The 20081-nt window shown below is 35.5% G+C and overlaps 4 protein-coding genes across 10 annotated transcripts; 2 read left to right on the top strand and 2 right to left on the bottom strand.

The window, feature by feature from the left end:
- Nucleotides 1-357: 357 nt before the first annotated feature.
- LOC131666311 (proton-associated sugar transporter A) lies at nucleotides 358-11529 on the bottom strand. Of its 3 annotated transcripts, none has more exons than XM_058938862.1 (10): nucleotides 11434-11529; nucleotides 10343-10699; nucleotides 8976-9238; nucleotides 8657-8830; nucleotides 4139-4389; nucleotides 3777-3884; nucleotides 3063-3350; nucleotides 2786-2916; nucleotides 2546-2720; nucleotides 358-1926 (listed from the first exon to the last, which is right to left on the bottom strand). In XM_058938862.1, exons 2-10 carry the CDS (start codon nucleotides 10540-10542, stop codon nucleotides 1696-1698), a joined length of 1821 nt encoding a protein of 606 aa, XP_058794845.1. In that variant the 5' UTR covers nucleotides 10543-10699; nucleotides 11434-11529; the 3' UTR covers nucleotides 358-1695. The 3 variants fall into 3 exon arrangements, with proteins under 3 accessions (XP_058794845.1, XP_058794844.1, XP_058794846.1); XM_058938861.1 differs by having other exon boundaries at nucleotides 361-1926; nucleotides 8579-8830; XM_058938863.1 differs by lacking the exons at nucleotides 10343-10699; nucleotides 11434-11529 and adding an exon at nucleotides 9531-9738 and having other exon boundaries at nucleotides 362-1926; nucleotides 8579-8830.
- LOC131666313 (uncharacterized) lies at nucleotides 6684-8103 on the top strand. The gene is made up of 2 exons (XM_058938870.1): nucleotides 6684-6840; nucleotides 7536-8103. The coding sequence occupies exon 2, from the start codon at nucleotides 7545-7547 to the stop codon at nucleotides 8022-8024; it is 480 nt and encodes a 159-aa protein (XP_058794853.1). The 5' UTR covers nucleotides 6684-6840; nucleotides 7536-7544; the 3' UTR covers nucleotides 8025-8103.
- LOC131666312 (heme transporter FLVCR2-like) lies at nucleotides 9168-16682 on the top strand. 5 transcript variants are annotated; one of them, XM_058938868.1, is made up of 9 exons: nucleotides 9168-9267; nucleotides 10826-10913; nucleotides 12878-13096; nucleotides 13508-13739; nucleotides 13946-14183; nucleotides 14299-14510; nucleotides 14583-14686; nucleotides 14763-14873; nucleotides 15242-16682. In XM_058938868.1, the coding sequence occupies exons 3-9, from the start codon at nucleotides 12900-12902 to the stop codon at nucleotides 15570-15572; spliced, it is 1425 nt and encodes a 474-aa protein (XP_058794851.1). In that variant the 5' UTR covers nucleotides 9168-9267; nucleotides 10826-10913; nucleotides 12878-12899; the 3' UTR covers nucleotides 15573-16682. The 5 variants fall into 5 exon arrangements, with proteins under 5 accessions (XP_058794851.1, XP_058794852.1, XP_058794848.1 ...); XM_058938865.1 differs by lacking the exons at nucleotides 9168-9267; nucleotides 10826-10913 and adding an exon at nucleotides 9911-9988 and having other exon boundaries at nucleotides 15242-15619; nucleotides 15700-16682; XM_058938869.1 differs by lacking the exon at nucleotides 10826-10913 and having other exon boundaries at nucleotides 9228-9267.
- Nucleotides 16683-17788: 1106 nt separating this feature from the next.
- LOC131666394 (uncharacterized) lies at nucleotides 17789-19661 on the bottom strand. The gene is made up of 2 exons (XM_058939035.1): nucleotides 18787-19661; nucleotides 17789-18643 (listed from the first exon to the last, which is right to left on the bottom strand). The coding sequence occupies exons 1-2, from the start codon at nucleotides 19525-19527 to the stop codon at nucleotides 18191-18193; spliced, it is 1194 nt and encodes a 397-aa protein (XP_058795018.1). The 5' UTR covers nucleotides 19528-19661; the 3' UTR covers nucleotides 17789-18190.
- Between the last annotated feature and the right edge of the window lie 420 nt (nucleotides 19662-20081).

Raw genomic sequence — 20081 nt, 5'->3', positions numbered from 1 at the left:
GCTTGAAAGAAAAGCGAATACGTGCCTATTTATAATGGACAAATAATATTTGCTCAGGACAGCAGAGTATGTCGAAAGTAATAACGCTCAATGTTTTAGAAGACCAGAGCCTCATCAGATTACACTTTGATTGTTCTGAATCTTGAGACACTTCATGCATTTATTTTTCACTTTTAAGTAGGATTGAAAAAATTGAACATTTCGAAGATTAAAAATTGTGAATGACCTTTTTGTATTATTTTAACCGTATTTTGTCATATAAGTGGTAAATTTCTTTTAAAATTTTGACAATACATCAAATTCCGCACCGACCAATCGGCACTTGAAGAATCCATTTTCTTAAAGCATGAGGGCAAATTAAAAAAAATTACAGGGTGATGGTGTGATTATGACGACGGATTTATGACTTTAATTAGAAATATATATTATAAAACGTGCGATAAATAAAGTAATTGCACTTACTACGAGATTTGTAGTTGTTATATTCACTATTGAAATAAATGAACTTTTCAAAGTACGAAGAATACATTTCTTTATTCCGATTCAATTCAGGACTACTTGTATATTTACATTTTACACATATGCATAAATAAATGCATGTATACCCATGAATATCCTCTCGTGTTACATCATTTCGTCCGACATAATTTTTTTGGCATACATGATGACGATAATGATAACAATATTAATTTGTACGCTGATAACTTCTCATTTTTCAAATAAATATATCACGAACACAATTTTTATGAAATATTGACGAAAGTAACTTTTCTATAGACGTATTTTTTACGACTATGCTTTTCAGACAAATCTTTCACTAATTAGTATTTTTGTCTAATAAAATAAACATATCTCTTATCTCCGGGAAATCTGTGATTCATTTCTTATGGTAAACTAAATAACGATATAGAGAAAAACAAAACGTTTTTCTTTATCCCTTTTCAGTGTCTTCGCGATCTAAGAAAATATATAATACAATAATTATAAATTCGTAGCATAACACAGCACACCTCAAATTTGCTCATAAATAAATACATGGACGTCCGAATTCGATTTCCTTGAATATTTTCAGTGAATCGCGTGAGTAGTATAATCTGTTGAGCTAAGCTCGTACATTTTTAAATAAAATATCTACTCTTTTGCGGAAGATGTTTAACGGTATTATACATGAAATATTGCTTGAATAGAAACTAATATTTATATGGGAAGACTCATCCCTTTAAAAATCATTAATTTTTATCAAACTCTTTCAAAGGCATTCTTTGATTGAGTTCCATCGTGTTAATTAGAATTATTGATTTGGTTTTATCGTGTGCGATATAAATTTCTTCCAAATTCAAAATTTTATTTTTTGTCGTGATATAAATATTGCGATACAAATTTATTCCAAATTCTGAAAATTTTTTATCGTGAGAAAATTATTCTATTTATAATATACGCTTTTTGATGAACATTTCATATTTTTTGCAATGCTGGACAATTGCTTTCATACACAGAACTCAATAAAAATTATTGACAATGATGTGTAGCAAAATTATACCGGAAATTCGGACGTGCCATCATACGAAAATGTTATTTCTGCAAATGCAATAGGATTTTCGCGAATCGTCTGACCGATAAGTTCAAATGAAATTTACAGAGTTACATTGAAAGTTCAATCTTATTGTCAAAAGTACATTTACATTGTCATGGTAATTACAGATCAAGATACATGATCTGAGTGGCGGAAAGAGCGCCGCAAGCGGCAAGTGTACTGGCGACGCATACGACTGCAGTAGTAGAGCCTACGATACGGACGATAGTGCCGAGGCAACAGGATAGCATAAACTGCGCGAGGAACACCATTGACGAAACAATAGCGACGTCTGTTCCAAGGCCACGAACACCTTCCGCGTGAATGGCTTCTCCTTCGGCTGTCACTTCGAACTACGAACATTAATTGTTATTGTTCGTTGATTTTCTTGTAAATGTTATGAACGATGAACATAAATTATTAATGGTTCCTTTTTTTCATATTTTTGCGACGATATGAGTAGCTCAATGTGATAGATATTTACATAAGTATAACAATCATTCTAAAAATTATAAGAAAATTGTTCATGAAACCTTGCGAAATTTCGTAAAAATGCTTTCGTAATGTTTATTAGTTAAATGATTTATTAGTTAAAATAGTAAATTACGTTGAAAATTAGACAAAATAGTAAAGAATTCAACGATCGATGTCGTATTAATCATCAATTTATTTTTATTTACAAACTTGATTACATCAAACTCCAGAGTTAAGGCAAAAATACGTACTTATCTCATGCGACATGATTTTTCAGCAAAACACAAAGAAAGGCTTTACGAGCACTTTTAGATTAGTCAATAAAGATATAGTGACCGTACTATCTGTCGTAATCGACCACTGATAGCGTAGATAACGTATCGCCTTTTTCATTTGCATCAGTGGGAAACGATCACGTAAGTCACTATCGTGACCGAATCTAAAGAATATCTCACCAAATTTTGTTAGGGAATCGGAACGAAATGTTTTTGGACTTACTGTGCCGGAAGCATGATAATGTGCGATCAACAAATACGGCATAGTGAAGAGCGTCGAATACATGACACCAGCAGTCCATGAGAATATAATGACACTAGCCGGGTGTCTCGTCAAAGCCATCAACATCATACCGCAGCTGTAAAACAATAGGCCGCAAATGTAAACTTTCCTTGCCCTGCAAAAAATCACCAATAATTATTCTCAGATTAGTGCTAATTCAAACAACGAAATCGATCGTACTTGTATCGTTCAATAAGCTTCTCGATAACCAAGGAATAGCAGGCGCAGGACAACGAGTACATGGACATTCCCCAGCAACCAAATCTCACCCCAGATTCGTATAATTCACGCTTTATCGATCCTTCGGGAGCCTACAAACATAATTAATTTTATATATCAAAATGAGTTGTTTCATGTTATTGGCAAAGTAGACATTGGTAATCATCAAAACTGTTTCTTTAACAATTTTCAATTTCTCATTGTACTACTTATAAAAATTATGATTTGTGAACAGCACCTTAGGATCGCCGTCGTAGACCGCTTCACCGACGAAATCCGTGAAATAAAGCGAATAACACACGTGTGCCATCCAGCAAAACAAATTAGTTAGGCACACCATTCTCATACTGTGCGGCATGTAAATTATAGAAGTCAGATATTCGCGAATCGTCGCTTTTGGATTGGCTGCCCCTTCGGCATTCAAAGATGCGTAGCCATCCTCGATAGTTGGCTGCACATCTGGGATCAATGGCACTCCGCCAGGTTTGCGAATCGTTTCCTCCGGCATAGGCTTCATTGGAATTTCCTAGGAGCAGCAACAAAAATCAACATTTCAATTTCTTTTACGTGATATCACTGCCAAAAGAATCCGTAAAAATATATAAATGATTGAATTATTACGTTAAATTTTGATTCTTAGAAAAATATATTACAAATCTTTCAAAATTATAACTAAGTCTGTATTGTAGATCATTAGGTTTAATACACCGAGCGAAAAGATTTTTCTTGAATCGCATGAATTTCGAGAAATGGAAATTTATCGACAAATCAATAATGATTGATAAGCTTATAATGCAACTGTTATTCTGAGAAAGTAAAGTATTATTAGTATTTTTATTACGCTGATAAAAAGACTAAACGAGGCGATTAACCACTTTCGATTCCAGAAAGCACCAGAAAACATTTTATTTTCAAATCGCATACCACTTGATAGAATATTCAATTAGCTCACCTCAACTTGGTCACTGTTAATTTCCGATTCATTTCCGAGTGTTCCGTAAGAATGGGAATCGTCGCCAGCGATTTTTTCCTTTTCATTCTCCCGCCGCTCGTCCTCCAACTGAAGATTGACATTTAAAAGCGTTATTACATTTGAAATATAGACAACTGGAATAATCTACACTTGTCTAATCTCTTTATGCGCTTTATTACACCAAGCTGCATGAAATGCGTTTTATATAAAGAATATATTATTTTAGTAGTCACATTAATACGTAGAAACTGCAACAAATCAGATTTCACGAAGAAAGTATTTAGGAACATAAACATTGTAATTAATTTCCAACCACAGCAATAAATAAATCGTTAAATAACCTTTTGCTGCAATTGCTGTCTACACGCGTCGCTTTCTAAGAAGTCAAGTGGTATCTCTTTGAAGCTGGTGAGTGTACTGGCGACACAAAAGACAAAGATGATGGTGATGAGAGTAAAAACAGCATGCAGGTGGCCACCTAATGCTATGCCGATAGCAGTGGCGTCCCAATTGATGCCACCCAAACCGTAACCCATGAAACCTCCCAAGCCTGCCATTATTGTGAATGTGCTTAGACCTCTGGCGTGATCCTCTAGAAATATTAAAACAACAGTTAATGTTAAAGACTAGTTATTTATTTTTATCTTAAAATATATATACATAATAAAGGATTGTATGTTTATGTTAATAATTATTCGTGAGATTTTAAACATCGAGACTCGCATACATTTTGTACGTCTCTTTTACACTATTGGGTATTACTTAGCTATAGCTCAATGATGTCTTTTCTCTTTTCAACAAGTATGTATATTATTGTGTGACATCTAATATTTAGTACAAAGAAATCGAGCAATTTTCACTATCATTAAAAAACTTTGCATCAACGGAAAATGATAAATATAAGATTTACTAGAAGCTTATTGATAAGAATAAATAATTGCACTATAAAAGCACATACTCGGATGAGAATATCATAGTTACAAGTGAATACAATTTTGCGGACTGTAGAAACAAGTTAGTATCTTAGTTAATGTCACCATCCATATTATTTGTTCTTTCTTGCCAGCGCTGAATATCTTTTTTTAATTATTTTTAATTATCAAACGGACATGTTTATTTCGAAATTCATAGGTTGAACGCTTTAATGATCAATGACATTGAAAAATTTCATTGCTAATTTCTTTATACAAACACTAACACAATGAATAAATCATTAATTTTCAGTATTATTGAAAATGACATTCGTTCGAGTGCTTGTGTTTGTGACTTTTACGATCGCCAGTACAAGCGTAGTTTTGGGCAACGACCTTGTGTTGGGCAGTCGCTTGCCAAACGATTACGTAATTCGCAACATAACAATCAACCACGGGCCAACTAAACGTGCTCAAAAATTAATCATCCCGATCGTCGATCGCCACAACATCTCGAGTATCAACATCACCGACCGTAACGTGCTGAATAATCAAACCGCTTCAATTACTCTTGGTGGTGTTGGCCATCGACTCGCTGTTGTGTTCTTACGATCACCACCTCAACAAAGTCTCAACTTTACGATCATCGCACGCGGTGTGAAACCACCACCGACGCCACCGAAACCATCACCACCTCATCATGGACCACCAGCGGGCCATCATTCATCATCACCACCACCACCACCACTACCTTCCGATGAAGATTAATACGAAGATATTTATGAGTTTGAAGTTCAGCTCTTTTAATTACATATATTCAACTTTCTTATTACTATCGAATAAAAAGAAATATATGTATATTCCTTAAATATTTGTGCCTTTCATTGTCTTCACAAATAAGAATTTTAATCAATCTACTACTATGTCACAGAGAGCTGAAAATATACATTACGCAGGTTAATTATAATACTTATTTGATAAAAGTATTGAGTGAAAATTTATTGACACAAGTAAAACAATATTGTATTCATGATTTAGGGGTTTAATTTTGGGGTCCAACTCTCAATGAAAAATCTAATCTTTCTATAGTAGAGATTAAAAATAAAAACTAACATTTTTTTCCAACACTTCATGTTTTAAAGTAATGTAGAGTAGTATTACTGAACAAGCCTCATAGTTTACAGAAATTTTCTATTTGGTACGCTTTCAATTTTTTCATATTATTATACTATCTTAAATCAGAAATGTAATCAACGCCGAAGTTTGCGACACCCGTTTTTATGTTCATAAAATAACTAAAACTAACAAATAAGAAGACAGTTGTTCATCATATTTTGAGATTTCATGAAAAACAAAATTTGATGAGAGCTCCAAGTCAGATTCTACGTCAAAAAATACTTTTAAAACTATATTTTAATTTACTTTTGTTTTGATATAACTTTTCGTTTTTTATAAACGCCGAAATGTAGAAAAAACATGACGTATAATGTTATCATTTTTAATAATATCAGTTTTCAGCTGATTTCAACATCCCAAGGGCAAGGAAGTTAGGTAGAAAGTAGGGAGTGGACTTGAGTGTTATAATTCTTTTGATATCTTATAGTACTATTAATTATAAAATTAAGAGTGTACTTTTAACTAGAAAATTTCTACAAAACAGTAACGAGTCAACGCACTTTTGTCAGGGAATTAGTCATAGAAAATTTAATAATTGAAAAAGGAAAGTTAAAATTGCTATTTAATTTTCTGTGACCGTAACACCTACTGACAAAAAAAGATAAATGCAGCTACTGATTGCATTGATAATGTGAACTAATTTAAGTATTTCTTTATAACAGAATTTGTTTTTATCGCAGCTTATGCATTTCTACATAAATTGCTGTATCTGTTATTCACCGTAGTATAATCTTTTTGTATATAAGGTTTTATTCTAAGTAAAATATCGTACCATCGTAATTACTAGAATCAACATCGACATTATCATTGGATGAATCAGAGCTCAAAAATAACTGAATCGCCATCAGATCTACGATATTTTGATAAGAAATCATTTGGTATAAAAGCAATAGCATAGGATAGCAAAGGCAGTTGGAGGTGTCGTGTAATAATTTTCATTGCATTCGTATCCAGAGGTATGAATTAATAACTGCTTTTTACTATTACTGATTCAAGTACGTTTTAAAATAACTTAAGATTTCTGTTTAATTTTATTACAAATTATTTTTAATAAATACAAGTCAGATCACGTTATCGAAATTGGTTAATTTATTTTTATTGAATAAGATACTGAATAGGTGACTTGTATATTGCTTAATAAATAAAAAACTATTTTGAAATTATATTATTAGTCAATGTCTACGTAGTGAAGTATTGACTATAATTTTTTAATGAAATAAAAATACCGTTGATGAATTACAAAAGTGTGATTTTCATAAATTAAAAACTGAAACTTATTTTTTGATAATAATAAGGTTGATGGCAATACATTATAACTTGATTTAATTAAAGTACCTTACACAATGTATCAGAATCTATATTCCATATTTAGATTTGAACTCAATTTGGTTTTTTCTAGTTATAGATTCAAGTAATTTTAAAAGTAAGATCATTGGAGTAAAATCTGAGTATAGACAACTGTTAGACTGCAGTATTTGAAAAATCTCATGTCGTGAAATGATCAAAAATGAGATCCATTGCAACTGAAAGAAACAAGTTAAACAGCGATTCTTGATATCTCAACTACGAGCTATTGAAAAACATTTTGAATAGTAAAATAAAATTGCAAAATCACAAGTAAAATTTAAAATCACCAACGAATTTGTTTCAGGAAGTAACAATGGCACAGACTCTTGTCATTGCTTTGTTCGCTACGATAGCGGTAACCTTCGTTCTCGCAGGGGACTTGAACCTCGGTGGTCCAGTACCCAATGATCATTCTATTAAGAACGCAACTGTGATTCGAAAGCCCAGGCCATTTAAACAAGTGGCCATGGTTGCCTTCGGTGACGGTTCAAATATCACGAGTATTCGGGCCATCGACCACAATATCACCAGCAATGCCAGCGCTTCCGTACTGGTCGGTGGACTTGGCCACCCTGCAGTTATTTTGTACTTCAAGGCACCTCGAAACCAAGGGCTCAACTTTACGGTAGAGGTTAGAGGAGTTCGTCCACCAAAGCCTACTCCACCACCTCCATCAACAATACCAACAACACTACCTCCATCGCTACCAGAAACTACTAGACCCACTCAAGAAGAAGAGCAAAGCGAGGAAGAATTAAATTTCATTGACCAAGCTTATTATGAGGATAACTAGTTTTTACAAACTCTTTCAATTATTCAACGGTCAATGAGCCATAAAAATAAAAATAAATAATTAATTGAAATCGTAATAATTTGTTTCCGTCTAACTTTCTTTTTGTACTACTCGTATATCGTACTCGGCGTATTTCAACGTCGGAGTTATATCAAATTAACATATGAAAATTCAACAAGTTATTTCGAAAAGGCAATAATCATTTATAACGCAAAATCGCATGAGCTTTATCATTAATCGCACTATGTAGGCAAGGATATACTCCGTCGATAAGTAATCAATTTCTAATTATTTTTTTCATTGGCTCAATAAGGTGTTGACATTCGCGCAATATCCCGATGGTCATGCTTTCGACTAACTGCAAAAACAACCTTTTTTACAATATGATTAAAATGAACAGTGAACAACGTACACCACAGCGTCATTTTTACGTCGACGACTTGATCGCGATCACGCAACGCCATAAAATCTTAGGCTCATTAGCATATGCTGGACACACGCATACTTATGGCGCGAGTGAGGCGTACTCGCCGAAAGAGACTGTTAGCACATACCTGGCAGGGTAACGTCAAGTAGATAAGCTCGGGATGGGCTCTGGCAAGCATCGGCGTCAAAGTCAAGCAACACTGTACCGAGAATGGTGAAAAATATGCCCCAGGGATGCGAGCTCGGTGGCGACGGCGGCGGCAAGCTACTGGTCGTGGCGACTTTGGCTGTTGTCCGATGACCGAGTACTGCTGTGAAATTGGAACGAGTGTCGCCGAAGGCGTAACCCATCGACTCGCCATTCGGCACCAGAATCAATCCTTCGAACAGACGAGCGTAACGTGAAAGCGCTGTAAGCTGGTTTGGTACTTAGCGCGGAGTGGCGATCAGTGGCTCCGATCGACAAAATCGCACATGAAAGGAGGAGTCGACGAAGAAATCCGCTTTGTGAGCGCACACACGTACCGATGAACACTCCGATAGCGAGAAGTAGTATGAAGGGCCTGCGACGTCCCTGCTTGAGCCGGCAGCGATCGCTAACACTGCCAAGTATCGGGGTCACGAAGAAGCCCATCAACGGGCTCAGCGCCCAGACCAATGTCATGTGCTGGTGATCAACGCCGATCTTCAGTAGCGTCGGCGAGACGAAGGCCGTCTCTGCGGCATACGAGAACTCGATACCCATCACCGCAGCTGACACTCGCACCAACTCCCATCGCGTCTTCCTCCTGCGTATACACAGCCACGTCCAGTCATGGTAAATTTATTACATCTCCCTTCGGATTATCCGTTCGCAGTGCTGCCCTCAGCTCGTCCGCAAAATTTGCTTTTTCTTTTCAAATAAATATACATTCAGTCGTTGGCATCGAGCTGACATGTCCTACATGGCAACAGCTGCGAATAGATCGGAAACGTCTCAGATGACTTTAGCGATCAATAAGTTGTTCAGAATACACATATATCCACACCATAGTGCTATCTATTATATTTCGCAACTCGTATGTAGCATGCCAATAATACCTCAGCGCCATATTGTAATATCACGAATCCCACTTTATTCCGAATATAGAGCAAAGTTTTACATTACTGAGCAGCTTTTTAATTCGATATTCTACTGTCACTACCAAAAATATGGACACGTTAGTAAAAATGTTGTTGCAATTACGTAAAGTAGGTAGAAAAAATAGACAGGCGCGCAGATAAACTATTTCACTGCGCCACTATCGTTGTAAACTGCCGTATCTCGAGTGATTAGTAGAATCGCTCGAAGAACAAAAAAACGTTTTATCAATGAGTTCGCTGCTATACTATATCTTTTAGCGCTGCTAATCATCTATTTACTTGACATTGAACTTGACAACTAACGTAATATTGTAGTTTTAGAAAAAATTCAGTAGCTTTTAGCTTTCAGTGCTAATTTAGCATAACGTGGTTTCGTTACTGGCAAATTAAAATCGCATGAAAAAACATCGGCGAAGGTAATTTTTTCAATGTACGTGCTTACGTTTAATTTTCAAATGATGTACTCGTTTGAAAAGTAACGTTAACATTTACCGCAGCAAGACTGAAATATAGACCAAACGGCGTTGTTAAATGCGAACTGCGCGAGTGTCAGAAAGCTATATAATGCGATTGTCACTTCTGGCAAGTAAAGACATCTCAATAGGATTGCTGCAATAGAACAGTGATATAATAGTAAAGCTATCGCGCTTAGCTATGCAGTTGCAGCTTACGTAATGTAGAGAGAGAAAGAGAGGCCGGTTTTGGAAAAAGAGAGCAAGACCTAACACTTACGCGTTAGTTCTTATCTAAAAGTCGCGAAGGTTGATTACCTGTAAAGGTGTGCATAGTCGTCGAGGGTGCGTTCGAGCTTGGGTGGTCCTCGGAGGTGGCTTATCACTCCTTCGAGGCCTCGGTCGGTAGGTATCGCGCTCTTGAACTCCTTCCACTCATCCCACTTCTCGCGGGCCTTGTCGCGAATCCCGTGAACCCGACCCGACAAACCCTCGTACTCGTGCAACTTGTCCGCCATCGTTTACTCTCACACTTTTTTTATCACCATCTTTTCTCTTTTCAATTTTCTCTATTGTTTGTTTGATATTATCCGGTTACGGTTTGGTCAGCGCTGAATTTTCTGAGTTTGGTTCTTGCAATGTTCTCGTGTAAACTTCATAGTTGCTTTTCGGCTTCTAAAATTTTAGCTATTTTATTATTTAGCTTTTAACAATTTCAAATGCTTTATTTACTTTCCCTTATATCATCTTATTATCTCTAGGCTATTAAAATCTTTATAATTAAGTTTTAATATTTTATAGTTACAGCGACTATGGTTACAGAATTACTAGTTGCCAGAGTCAAATAAAAGTAAAATTTTAACAACAGATATTAAGAATAAATTTATTGGTAAGCAGACCAATCAGATGTATTTATATGTATTATAACACAAGTGTTATGTAAATAAAAAAGCACTGGTAATTGCATTGTTAATGTAAAGTTAAAAAATATTTACTAACGTTACGCGACCTAAAACTTTTGCAAATTCAAGTCTTACTTGTAGACGTAAACTTTAAAATCTAAAATCAATACCAAGTAACTTAATTATGTACATATAGCTCCCAATAGATGATATAAAAGCGTAACGCTTGACTATTGCTTTGTACAGATAGCAATTAAACCTAACATTTTTCTTCGCAAGCAAATATTAAACTCCAAAACCGATATTGATAAATGAACATATGATTTCCATTTGCTACTGTGAAATACGATAGTAATTCACTTAAATTGTGCGAGAAATAATGCAAATTCTTCCTATTTATTTCGCTGCTTCAAGAAACCATCATGCAGACACTCAAATAATCACTCGATTGACTTAACGACAAAACGTATCTATCAAATTATAGAAGCCCACAAGCCCAAGCCTTACCGTTTGATAATTATTATAAAATAAGTGTGTGTGTGAGAGAGAGAGAGAGAGAGCACGAGCACCCTGTTCGACGCTCGTCGCTCGACTGGCGTTCAAGACAAGCAACCCCTCGCGACGCTTTGTCAGCTTCCCCTCGATGCGCAATGTCCTGCGCTTGGAAAATCACTGCCAGTCGGAGGCTGCTGTTTGTCGTGCCGCGTGTACTAATGAGGAGGGGAAGATCAGATCTATTTTTTTTCTTGTCTCGACTGTTCGCCCCCGGGTGGCTACTTGTTGATTGATTCGCCGAAAGTCTGCAAACAGTTTTTTTTACTTTCGAGCCCGGACTTTGGAGCTTGATTTCGGACTTCATTTGCACACGGTCAAGTGAATAGTTCATTTTTTATTGGATTAGAAAATGAATGAGTCCGTCGCAATCGATAATTCGATAGGTAAGTAAACTGTTGATTCATAGGTATGCGAAAAACACAATGAGCGTACAACTATTGACGAACGATGAAATCGTTAATGAGTAATCCGACTACTGAGAATTTTATTTTATTTCTATAATTAAAAAAATATCGCGTATAGATGAGTATAGAATAGTAACATTTATGTATTTTATAGTTATAATAATATATAAAAAGATGTTCGTTTCTTAATCGAGTTTTTCGTTTTTGCTTTATTCTTCCGTCATAGCCATTTCTATAACCACAGTATGATACAAATTGAATGAGATTAGCCAGGATATTTTGCACAATGATTATTATAAGTAATTTATAAATAGTATTTATCATGGATTGCGACTATGATTACAGCAGGTCGACGATGTTTCACGATTTTTTCGTCTTATCTATCCATACGAGTTATTTGAGAACCGCGATTACGAGTAACTGGTTTAGTCATTCGTGCAAACATTTTAAGATTTGTGAAAATAAGCGAATCGACATCGAGGAAAAGTTGCGGGAAAAAATAGCACGACGATCGGCTATTAATGGATGCATCATTTTCATAAAATCCATGCATCCCAATCTCCCGATGCTGCCGTAAGCCCTATATCTTGAACTTATTTGGCATGGATATGTTGATCAAATGCAAAATCAAACTTCATAAATATTCAAATAATTGTTCGATTCTATAGACACCAGACGGGACTGTCATCGCTAAATTCATTGACGCGAGTACACACTTTGATCACTGCGCAGAAGAATACTTTGCTGTTGATCAAGATAGGCTTCTAAATTTGAAAACTGAGCCATCTGCTAATTTTATACACGTGCGTCTTTGTTAAAAAAAACGTAGCGATAGCGACATTATCCTGCAGCACATACATAGAGAAAACGAGAAAGAGAGAAGACGCGTGTAGTGAAATTTTCGTCACGCTGATAAGCAAATTCGCGGTCAAACAGAAACGCCGCGCTTGTTTTTCGATGTCTATCATGCAGAAGTAAATTTGTGCGCGTAGTAATCAGACGTGTGGGAGCGCGATGACGAGCGAATTGGCAAGGATCTGCACCGAAGAGAAAAGTCAAGTGCAGCTGCAGCAATCGCAACCACAACAGTCCGTACTCCAGATTAAAGTTTACAAGAGAAGATGGCTCATGCTTGGCCTTTACATGTTCTACGCGGGTCTTGTCTGCAGCCAATGGATTCAGTATTCCATTGTTTCCAACATCATAGCTAAGTAAGTCTTTTAAATTTCACTGATTTTCTCGCATGACTTTTCCAACTTCGTTTGATTTCACTTGCCTCACTGCATCCCGCAATGTAAAAAAACCAAAAAGTGTATATATTATAATAGTACGTGTCAGTGGGACCATTGACGCTGATATCTAGGTTACACTTGAGCTATCATTGAACGTAAGCTTGGCGCGATAAAAAGACTTAGGGCTTATTCTGTTTGATTGATAAGCCTGAAATAAATTATGCCGCTGATCAATTTTACGATTCACAAGAGTAAAATTGTTTGCATCTTAAAGCCGCGCATCTCCGCTAAATGCAACGCGAGAAACTTTTCCGCGCGAGCGTAATATCGTGGCTTCGCTTTATCAAATTCGACACACAATCGAATGAATCATGATTCTTGATGAACTAGGTATTACGACGTATCGATGTTCCTGGTCGACTGCACATCCATGATTTTCATGCTGCTCTACGCGATATTCATATTCCCGGTGACTTACTTGTCGGAAAAAATTGGACTGAGATGGTCGATCGTGCTTGGTAGTGCACTATGCTGCTTGGGGTCATGGATCAAGACCCTGTCAGTCTCGCCGGACAGATTCTACTTGACTCTCGTTGGCCAAGCCGTTGCAGCTATTTCTCTGGTATTATACTTACCTTGATGTCTAGCTGATTCATTATTATACGTGTACCTCAGGTTAAGCCCTTAAAATAATTACAAAATGAGACTTACTTATGGTGCTATAAGAAAGCGTATATGGTTGGTGTATGTTAGACTGAATCTAGATTAATAAAAATACAATTTTCGGAAAATTATTGTACTGTAACATAATTCTCACCGTCATTTTAGACAATAATGCTACCACTGCCCGGTCGAGTAGGAGCAAAATGGTTTGGTTCAGATGAAATATCAACGGCAACATCTGTGGGAATCTTCGGATCACAACTAGGCATTTCTGCGTCGTTCTTATTAGGACCCGTTATCGTTAAAAATCACGACAACAAGGATGACATTGGATCTGATCTTTCTGTCTTATCCATGAGCCTCGCTATCGCTGCTACTATCAACTTGATCCTCTGCACTCTGTGTAGGTAGTTACAATTGTTGTTGCTCGGGACAATAAATGTCTTGAAATATGAATTCTGAGCTTCTGCAACTCAATAAAAATTATTTTTCATCGTCAAATAAACGATCGAAAATAGTTTTCCAGGAAGAACCAAAACTACCGCCCAACGAGACACGTGCTCTGCAGAAAACTAAACATAGTCAGACAAATGAAGAGTTTATTGAGTCAATGAAGCGTCTTTTCACCAACAAAAGTTTTCTCATACTTTGCAATTCGTACGGCTTGAATGTTGGCACGTTTAATGCTATCAGTACCATGCTCAATCAGCTTTTTCTTATACATTTCAAAGTAAGTTAACGAGACAGGCCTTTACGTATTTCGCTGCAGAATGTTCTTTTTATATGATTTTAATTTGATTAGAATGGCGAACAAAGTGCTGGAAGAATTGGTCTGCTTCTTACTCTTACGGGCATGTTTGGATCCATAACATTTGGCATTATTCTCGATAAAACTCATAAATTCAAGTTCGAATCGTATACTATTAAACGAATCGATAAATACATACTATTAATTGAGTAATATTTTCTATCTTCTTTACAGATTAACGACTGTTATCGTTTACTTTTTAACTTTTCTCGGCCAAATATTTTTTGCTGTGGCCATATTTATGGAAGTCGAATGGATGGTTTATGCATCGTCTATATTTCTTGGGTAATACAATAAATGCAAACAATATATCTTATCTAACGCAGGTTTATCAGAGTAATGACAACTATCGAAAGAACAAAATAAAACAGTTATTAATATGAGAAACGTTAAAGTGTATTCTTAAAAAAGGATAACTTTTACTAATTTTAATAACACATCGGCACTTAAAATAATACTTTTTTTTAATAAGTTTAGTTTATTTCTTAAATAAAGAACACTGGTAATGCAAAATCCAAAGCAAAGTAATAGATTTGTTTTCGGTTAGTGAGATAAACTAAAATATGACAAGCAGATTTTGAATATCGTTTGGAAATAGTAATTAATGTATCAAACGCACAAAATAAATATTCGAATTGTGAAAATTGTTGCAGTTTCTTCATGTCGGGATATCTAGCCCTCGGTTACGAGATGGCGGCGGAATACACATATCCCGAGTCAGAAGCGATACCTGGTGGTCTTCTCAACATTACGAACAATATTTACGGTGTGATTCTCATCCTTGTTCTGGAAAAAGTGCTCGAATGCTATGGTGACGTGCTGGTGCATGTGATATTTTGCGGGGTTCTTCTTCTCGGACTAATTTTGACAATAATGACAAAGGATGAACATAGGCGACAAGACGCCAAAAAGGCTGCTGAATATCAGGGTATACCTCAGGACGAAATAAGAGACAAGACTAAAGTTGAGGAAGGTCACGTTTGACAGCAAGAAAAGCCTACAACAATGTCAATTTTCGTTAAGTGACTAATGTGAGTTAGGAATGTATTACGCTGTAGTGAGGACTTGATTGTAATTTATCAGTTTTATCAAATGTTCTTTTATATTGTAGATGCTCAATTTGTCCATTGTACATAGGAATTTTCCAACTCCCTATTTCGGATGCATCGGTATTACGATGACGAAATAAGTGAATATACACAAAGTTATTGTTATACTATTAGATTTTTATTGTGATCTGATTAATTGATACATGTTTATTAAAGAGTATTTGCTGTTTGTGTAAATACAGACATTGCATTATTATAGACAACGAATAATTGTAAAATAATGCACATAGTAATAAAAAACATTATTCAGAAAATGTAATGGAAAAAACTCTGAGCAGTTTATATATTTCATAGTTTGAATAGAATAATTCGATGGAATTGATCAATAGGTCCAGTACCTGGTTATTTTCAATATTATTTCAAAGTAGAAAGACAGTAAATGCAAATTTACGATTTATAGTGAATTTGTAATAAATCCAGAAAAAAAGGAGCATAACATAAAATCACAATTTACTGATTTACGTTGGAAATAAACACATAGCGTTTTTTAATAACATCTAACGATGCAACATTTTATGAAAGTCAAAAACATAAAGTTGGCAAGAGCAATAAATCATCACCATTTTATATATTAATAGCAGCTGAAATATTTAATTGTGGACTATTTAAAAAGATAATTTGATAAATACCTTTATTTTTCCCATGCATACGCACATACTCTATACAACTATATACATATATACGTATTAAAACACAAACTAATGTTTTGCACGTCAGGAGAATTGGTCTTTTACTTGAGATAAATTTTTAAATGTAATGGAACAGTAACAGTGCATTTCTGTGAAAGCTTTCTGAATGGTCTCAAAAGATTCGTGCGACTTTACTCGTCGCTTCAACACCTGATGCCAGGGCGATTAAATGGGAACACTCCAAAATGTAAGTTTTCTTGAAATAAAATCTCAAAACGCAGAAAAGGTTGTATCGACGAAGAGATGAAATAAAAATAAAGGAGAGAATATTTGTAAAATTAATAAAGACGCGGAGGTCTGGCATCGAGCGCAGTTGAAAATTCAAGTCTAATAAAGTAGAATAAGCCGAAGGTAAAGACTGCTAACAAGCGAGCAGCTAGAGAGCGAAGGGAGGAAGAAGAGTTTATAGCTGGCAGCATATTGTCTCGGCTTTAAAAGTTGATCAGTGAATCGAGCGTGCGCCGAGGGCTAAGTATAAGTAAAAGCGATATCGAAAGCCCGGCTCACCCCAGAAGTCGTAGAAAGTAGGTCTTGCTGCACAACACACAACCTTGACGATGGCTCAACTATACGCGTCTAGTTCACTTTCATCCGATTATGGCCCCCGAAAATTATGCCTTCCGCGACGCATTGCATTCTCACCGTGCGTTCCACGACTTTCACATCTTTTCTTTTCTTTAGTAGACTCAAACTTTCATATATCTCGTGTCATTTTTATACTTAATCGCTTGCGCAAGCGACACATTTATTTTCCATCAAATCGATTTATGCTTTCAATTGCGTTACGAAAACTTCGACAAATGAGAAGATAGTGTAGCAATATCATGTGACATTGGAATAGAGAGGTGGCATGTAAATCACTTAAAAATTAACCTTTTTCTCGAAAGTTATACGGTATTTGTTGATAAATATTTTATTGGTAGTGACACTGGTGATATTAGTCTCACACAAATCACTGAGTGAATCTATACTAATGGAAGCTTAAATAAATATAACGAGTCTTTCCAAGAAACAGCTGATGCAAGCATAGTGACGCTTGTAGCCTTGTTCTTAACTTTTAATTTGCCGGACTTCCCGCAACACTACACGAGTAAAAATGCCCTTGACATTTACTTTCTTTTTCTTCTTAATTCCTTTACGATAATTCTTACACAGTGTACTTACAAGCAACAAACAATGTTTAAGTATTTAACTGTCACGCAAAAACGTCATCGGTTTCCAATTTCAAATTATTTTAAATGTCAATAATGTACATTAATTGATATTTTTGGGTAAACTAGATTTTTCTTTGTTATATTGAATGTAAAAATCATTTGGACAAAAAAAGTAGATTTTATTAGCTAAAATGCATTTTAAATATAGAAAGCACGAAATATTGTAATTTCCTTTAATGCTTAACAATTTTACATTTTATCGTCCAAATCACTAACTATTCTTTATCTATTCTAAATCAACGTCACAAATCTGTGAACATTTGATGGAAACGCTAGTTAATTAATGGTCGGAGAAACTTACTCTGATTAAGACATTTTTCTCATGGGATTGCTCGTATATGATAAACTTACTTCACAGTCATAGTATAATACAAAGTAGTTATAAATATAAAATGGATAAAATTGCCACTCTATTTGAAAGAGTTAATATGTAAATGGCGAACGCGATTTCCATAATGAGCTCCACGGATTTATTTCACCAAAGCGTTAGTTTTGATTAACAAAAAAATTACAATATCTCAGAATTGTTTTCAAATTGACAATTATTTTGTGATATAGCACAAACATCAAATTTAGTTATGAAAGTTACGTCAATACAGAATTTCATGCACTTCGTTCCAAAAAAGGCATTTGACGATATCATGAGCATCCGTGCTTTCAATAGTTTTTCTTCCAGCGATGTGAATGCAGTACTCTTGTCTGCGCCCATAATCATAGAACCAGCTAGCCAAATCAAAATGTCGATACTCGCAGTCCAACTCAGCAACATACGAACCGGCTCTAAGTTTAGCCTCGCTATCATAGATGAAAGAGCTCACTCGATGTGTTTTATCTCTTTGCTTGAGTGGCGACCGCACTAATGCAATCATCGAGTGACCTCGCTTATCGACCTTGACAGTCACTCCTGAAATATATGTTTCAGCATCTAGAGGAATGGCATAAGCCAAGCGAATCATCAGGTCATCGTCGTACTGGCTGCAGTAGACTTCCTGAGTCCCGTTTCCGTAGCAGAAGACAATGTAAGTTCTGTCGTCTGTAGGTGACTGTAATGTCAATGGAGTTTATCAAAATTTCGTTGATAATTTTCAAAATACTATTTTCATTAAAAGCAACATGCATAGCACGCAAGTATTTTCAATTGTATAAAATTATAAGCAACGGAGAAATAGACGTTCAAAGCACTCACATAAGAAGCATCGGCAGCATCGATCGGATGACCAACAAACTTTTCCTTGATTATTTCATATTCTTTGGATAAAAATCTAATAACAGCTGTTTTGTTAGCAAAATTGTAAGCATAGAAATAACCGTAGGGACTTTTTTTTGGCCATCGAGCTTTTTTCAATAGCATGGCTTTGGACGGTTTTTCGGTATCAAGTTTAAGCTGATGTTTCGGCATGATATAACCAGCATTTTCGAATATTTGACATGGAGAGCACTCCTTATTAGGATAGAAAAAATCGAAGTCGTAGAGGTTGTTTTGTACCAATGGCGGCAAAATTTGGTAATCTACCGGCACCTCTTGCAAAGGCAACGAGATAGTGTTGTAGGTGCAATTAATGTGATCGATGACCAATGCCTTATAATAAGTTTTTCGCGTTTGATCCACAACTTTAGTGTCTACAACGCCATACACGAGCAACGTGTAAACTCCGGGTACAACTCTTATTCGCCCGGCTATTTGGTCTTTAACAGGATATAATTTTGCAGTACACTGAATTTCGGCCTTTTCATAATTCTCGTTCGTCTTACTGATCTCAATATGGCTGTCATTCTTTTTCACTGTATATAAACGGTATAAAAACCAAAATGTTGATGAATTAGTCGTACGCTCATTTAGTTTCTCAACAAACTGCAAAGACTCCGATGTTCCTAGCACATATGTGCACAATAATGCTAAATAAATGACAATAACTTTCAGAAACATAGTTTTAAAAAAGTTCTCTTGAAAAAAAAACTCTTGAAATAATGTTTATTGAAGGAAAAAATGCATAAAGCTACAGTGACTGAACGATACAAACTCCCGTAAGCCAAATCGAGTTAGAGAATCGACACTTACGTTTCTGCAGAAACGTTTTCAGGCAACTGAAAAGTATTCTACTCACAGACTCCATATATCAGCAGTATTGCTCTCAATTTTCTATGATAAGTAGAATGAAGATTCAACTAAATGACCTTTTGAATAAAAAAAGAAGATACATAGTACAAACAACGAAACTTCTTAGATAATAATAATGAATAGATATGGCGATAATCCTCATAAAATCATGAAACTATAATATGAAGTATAAATTATTGAAAATACCAATTTCAAAAGTATTATATAGAAGCAATTTCACGTAATTCTACAACTTTATTATTCTATAAGTCAAGTAGAATCTAAAATTATTTTGACCAATTACGTGACGTTCCATTATGTTATAATTATATTTTACGATTAAGATTTCGCTCTCGAGAGTTCCGTTCGGACATAGCAATAAA

The sequence above is a fragment of the Phymastichus coffea genome, unplaced genomic scaffold, assembly GCF_024137745.1.
Source record: "Phymastichus coffea isolate CEN01 unplaced genomic scaffold, Cenicafe_Pcof_1.1 PCOF00058, whole genome shotgun sequence".
NCBI classification, from domain to species: Eukaryota; Metazoa; Arthropoda; class Insecta; order Hymenoptera; family Eulophidae; genus Phymastichus; species Phymastichus coffea.
Note: the sequence above shows the minus strand (reverse complement) of the source record. Positions and strands in the feature narration are given on the sequence as shown.

Coding starts and splice junctions, on each gene's coding strand:
- LOC131666313 (XM_058938870.1), top strand. CDS start 7,545: ATGGCACAGACTCTTGTCATTGCTTTGTTCGCTACGATAGCGGTAACC.
- LOC131666312 (XM_058938865.1), top strand. CDS start 9,969: ATGAAAAAACATCGGCGAAG. Junction 13,097..13,507: donor GTTTCCAACATCATAGCTAA/GTAAGTCTTTTA, acceptor TTGATGAACTAG/GTATTACGACGTATCGATGT. Junction 14,687..14,762: donor GATAAAACTCATAAATTCAA/GTTCGAATCGTA, acceptor TCTTCTTTACAG/ATTAACGACTGTTATCGTTT.
- LOC131666311 (XM_058938861.1), bottom strand. CDS start 10,542: ATGGCGGACAAGTTGCACGAGTACGAGGGTTTGTCGGGTCGGGTTCAC. Junction 8,831..8,975: donor CGCTATCGGAGTGTTCATCG/GTACGTGTGTGC, acceptor GTCTGTTCGAAG/GATTGATTCTGGTGCCGAAT. Junction 3,351..3,776: donor TTAACAGTGACCAAGTTGAG/GTGAGCTAATTG, acceptor TGCTGCTCCTAG/GAAATTCCAATGAAGCCTAT.
- LOC131666394 (XM_058939035.1), bottom strand. CDS start 19,527: ATGTTTCTGAAAGTTATTGTCATTTATTTAGCATTATTGTGCACATAT. Junction 18,644..18,786: donor ATGCTGCCGATGCTTCTTAT/GTGAGTGCTTTG, acceptor TTGACATTACAG/TCACCTACAGACGACAGAAC.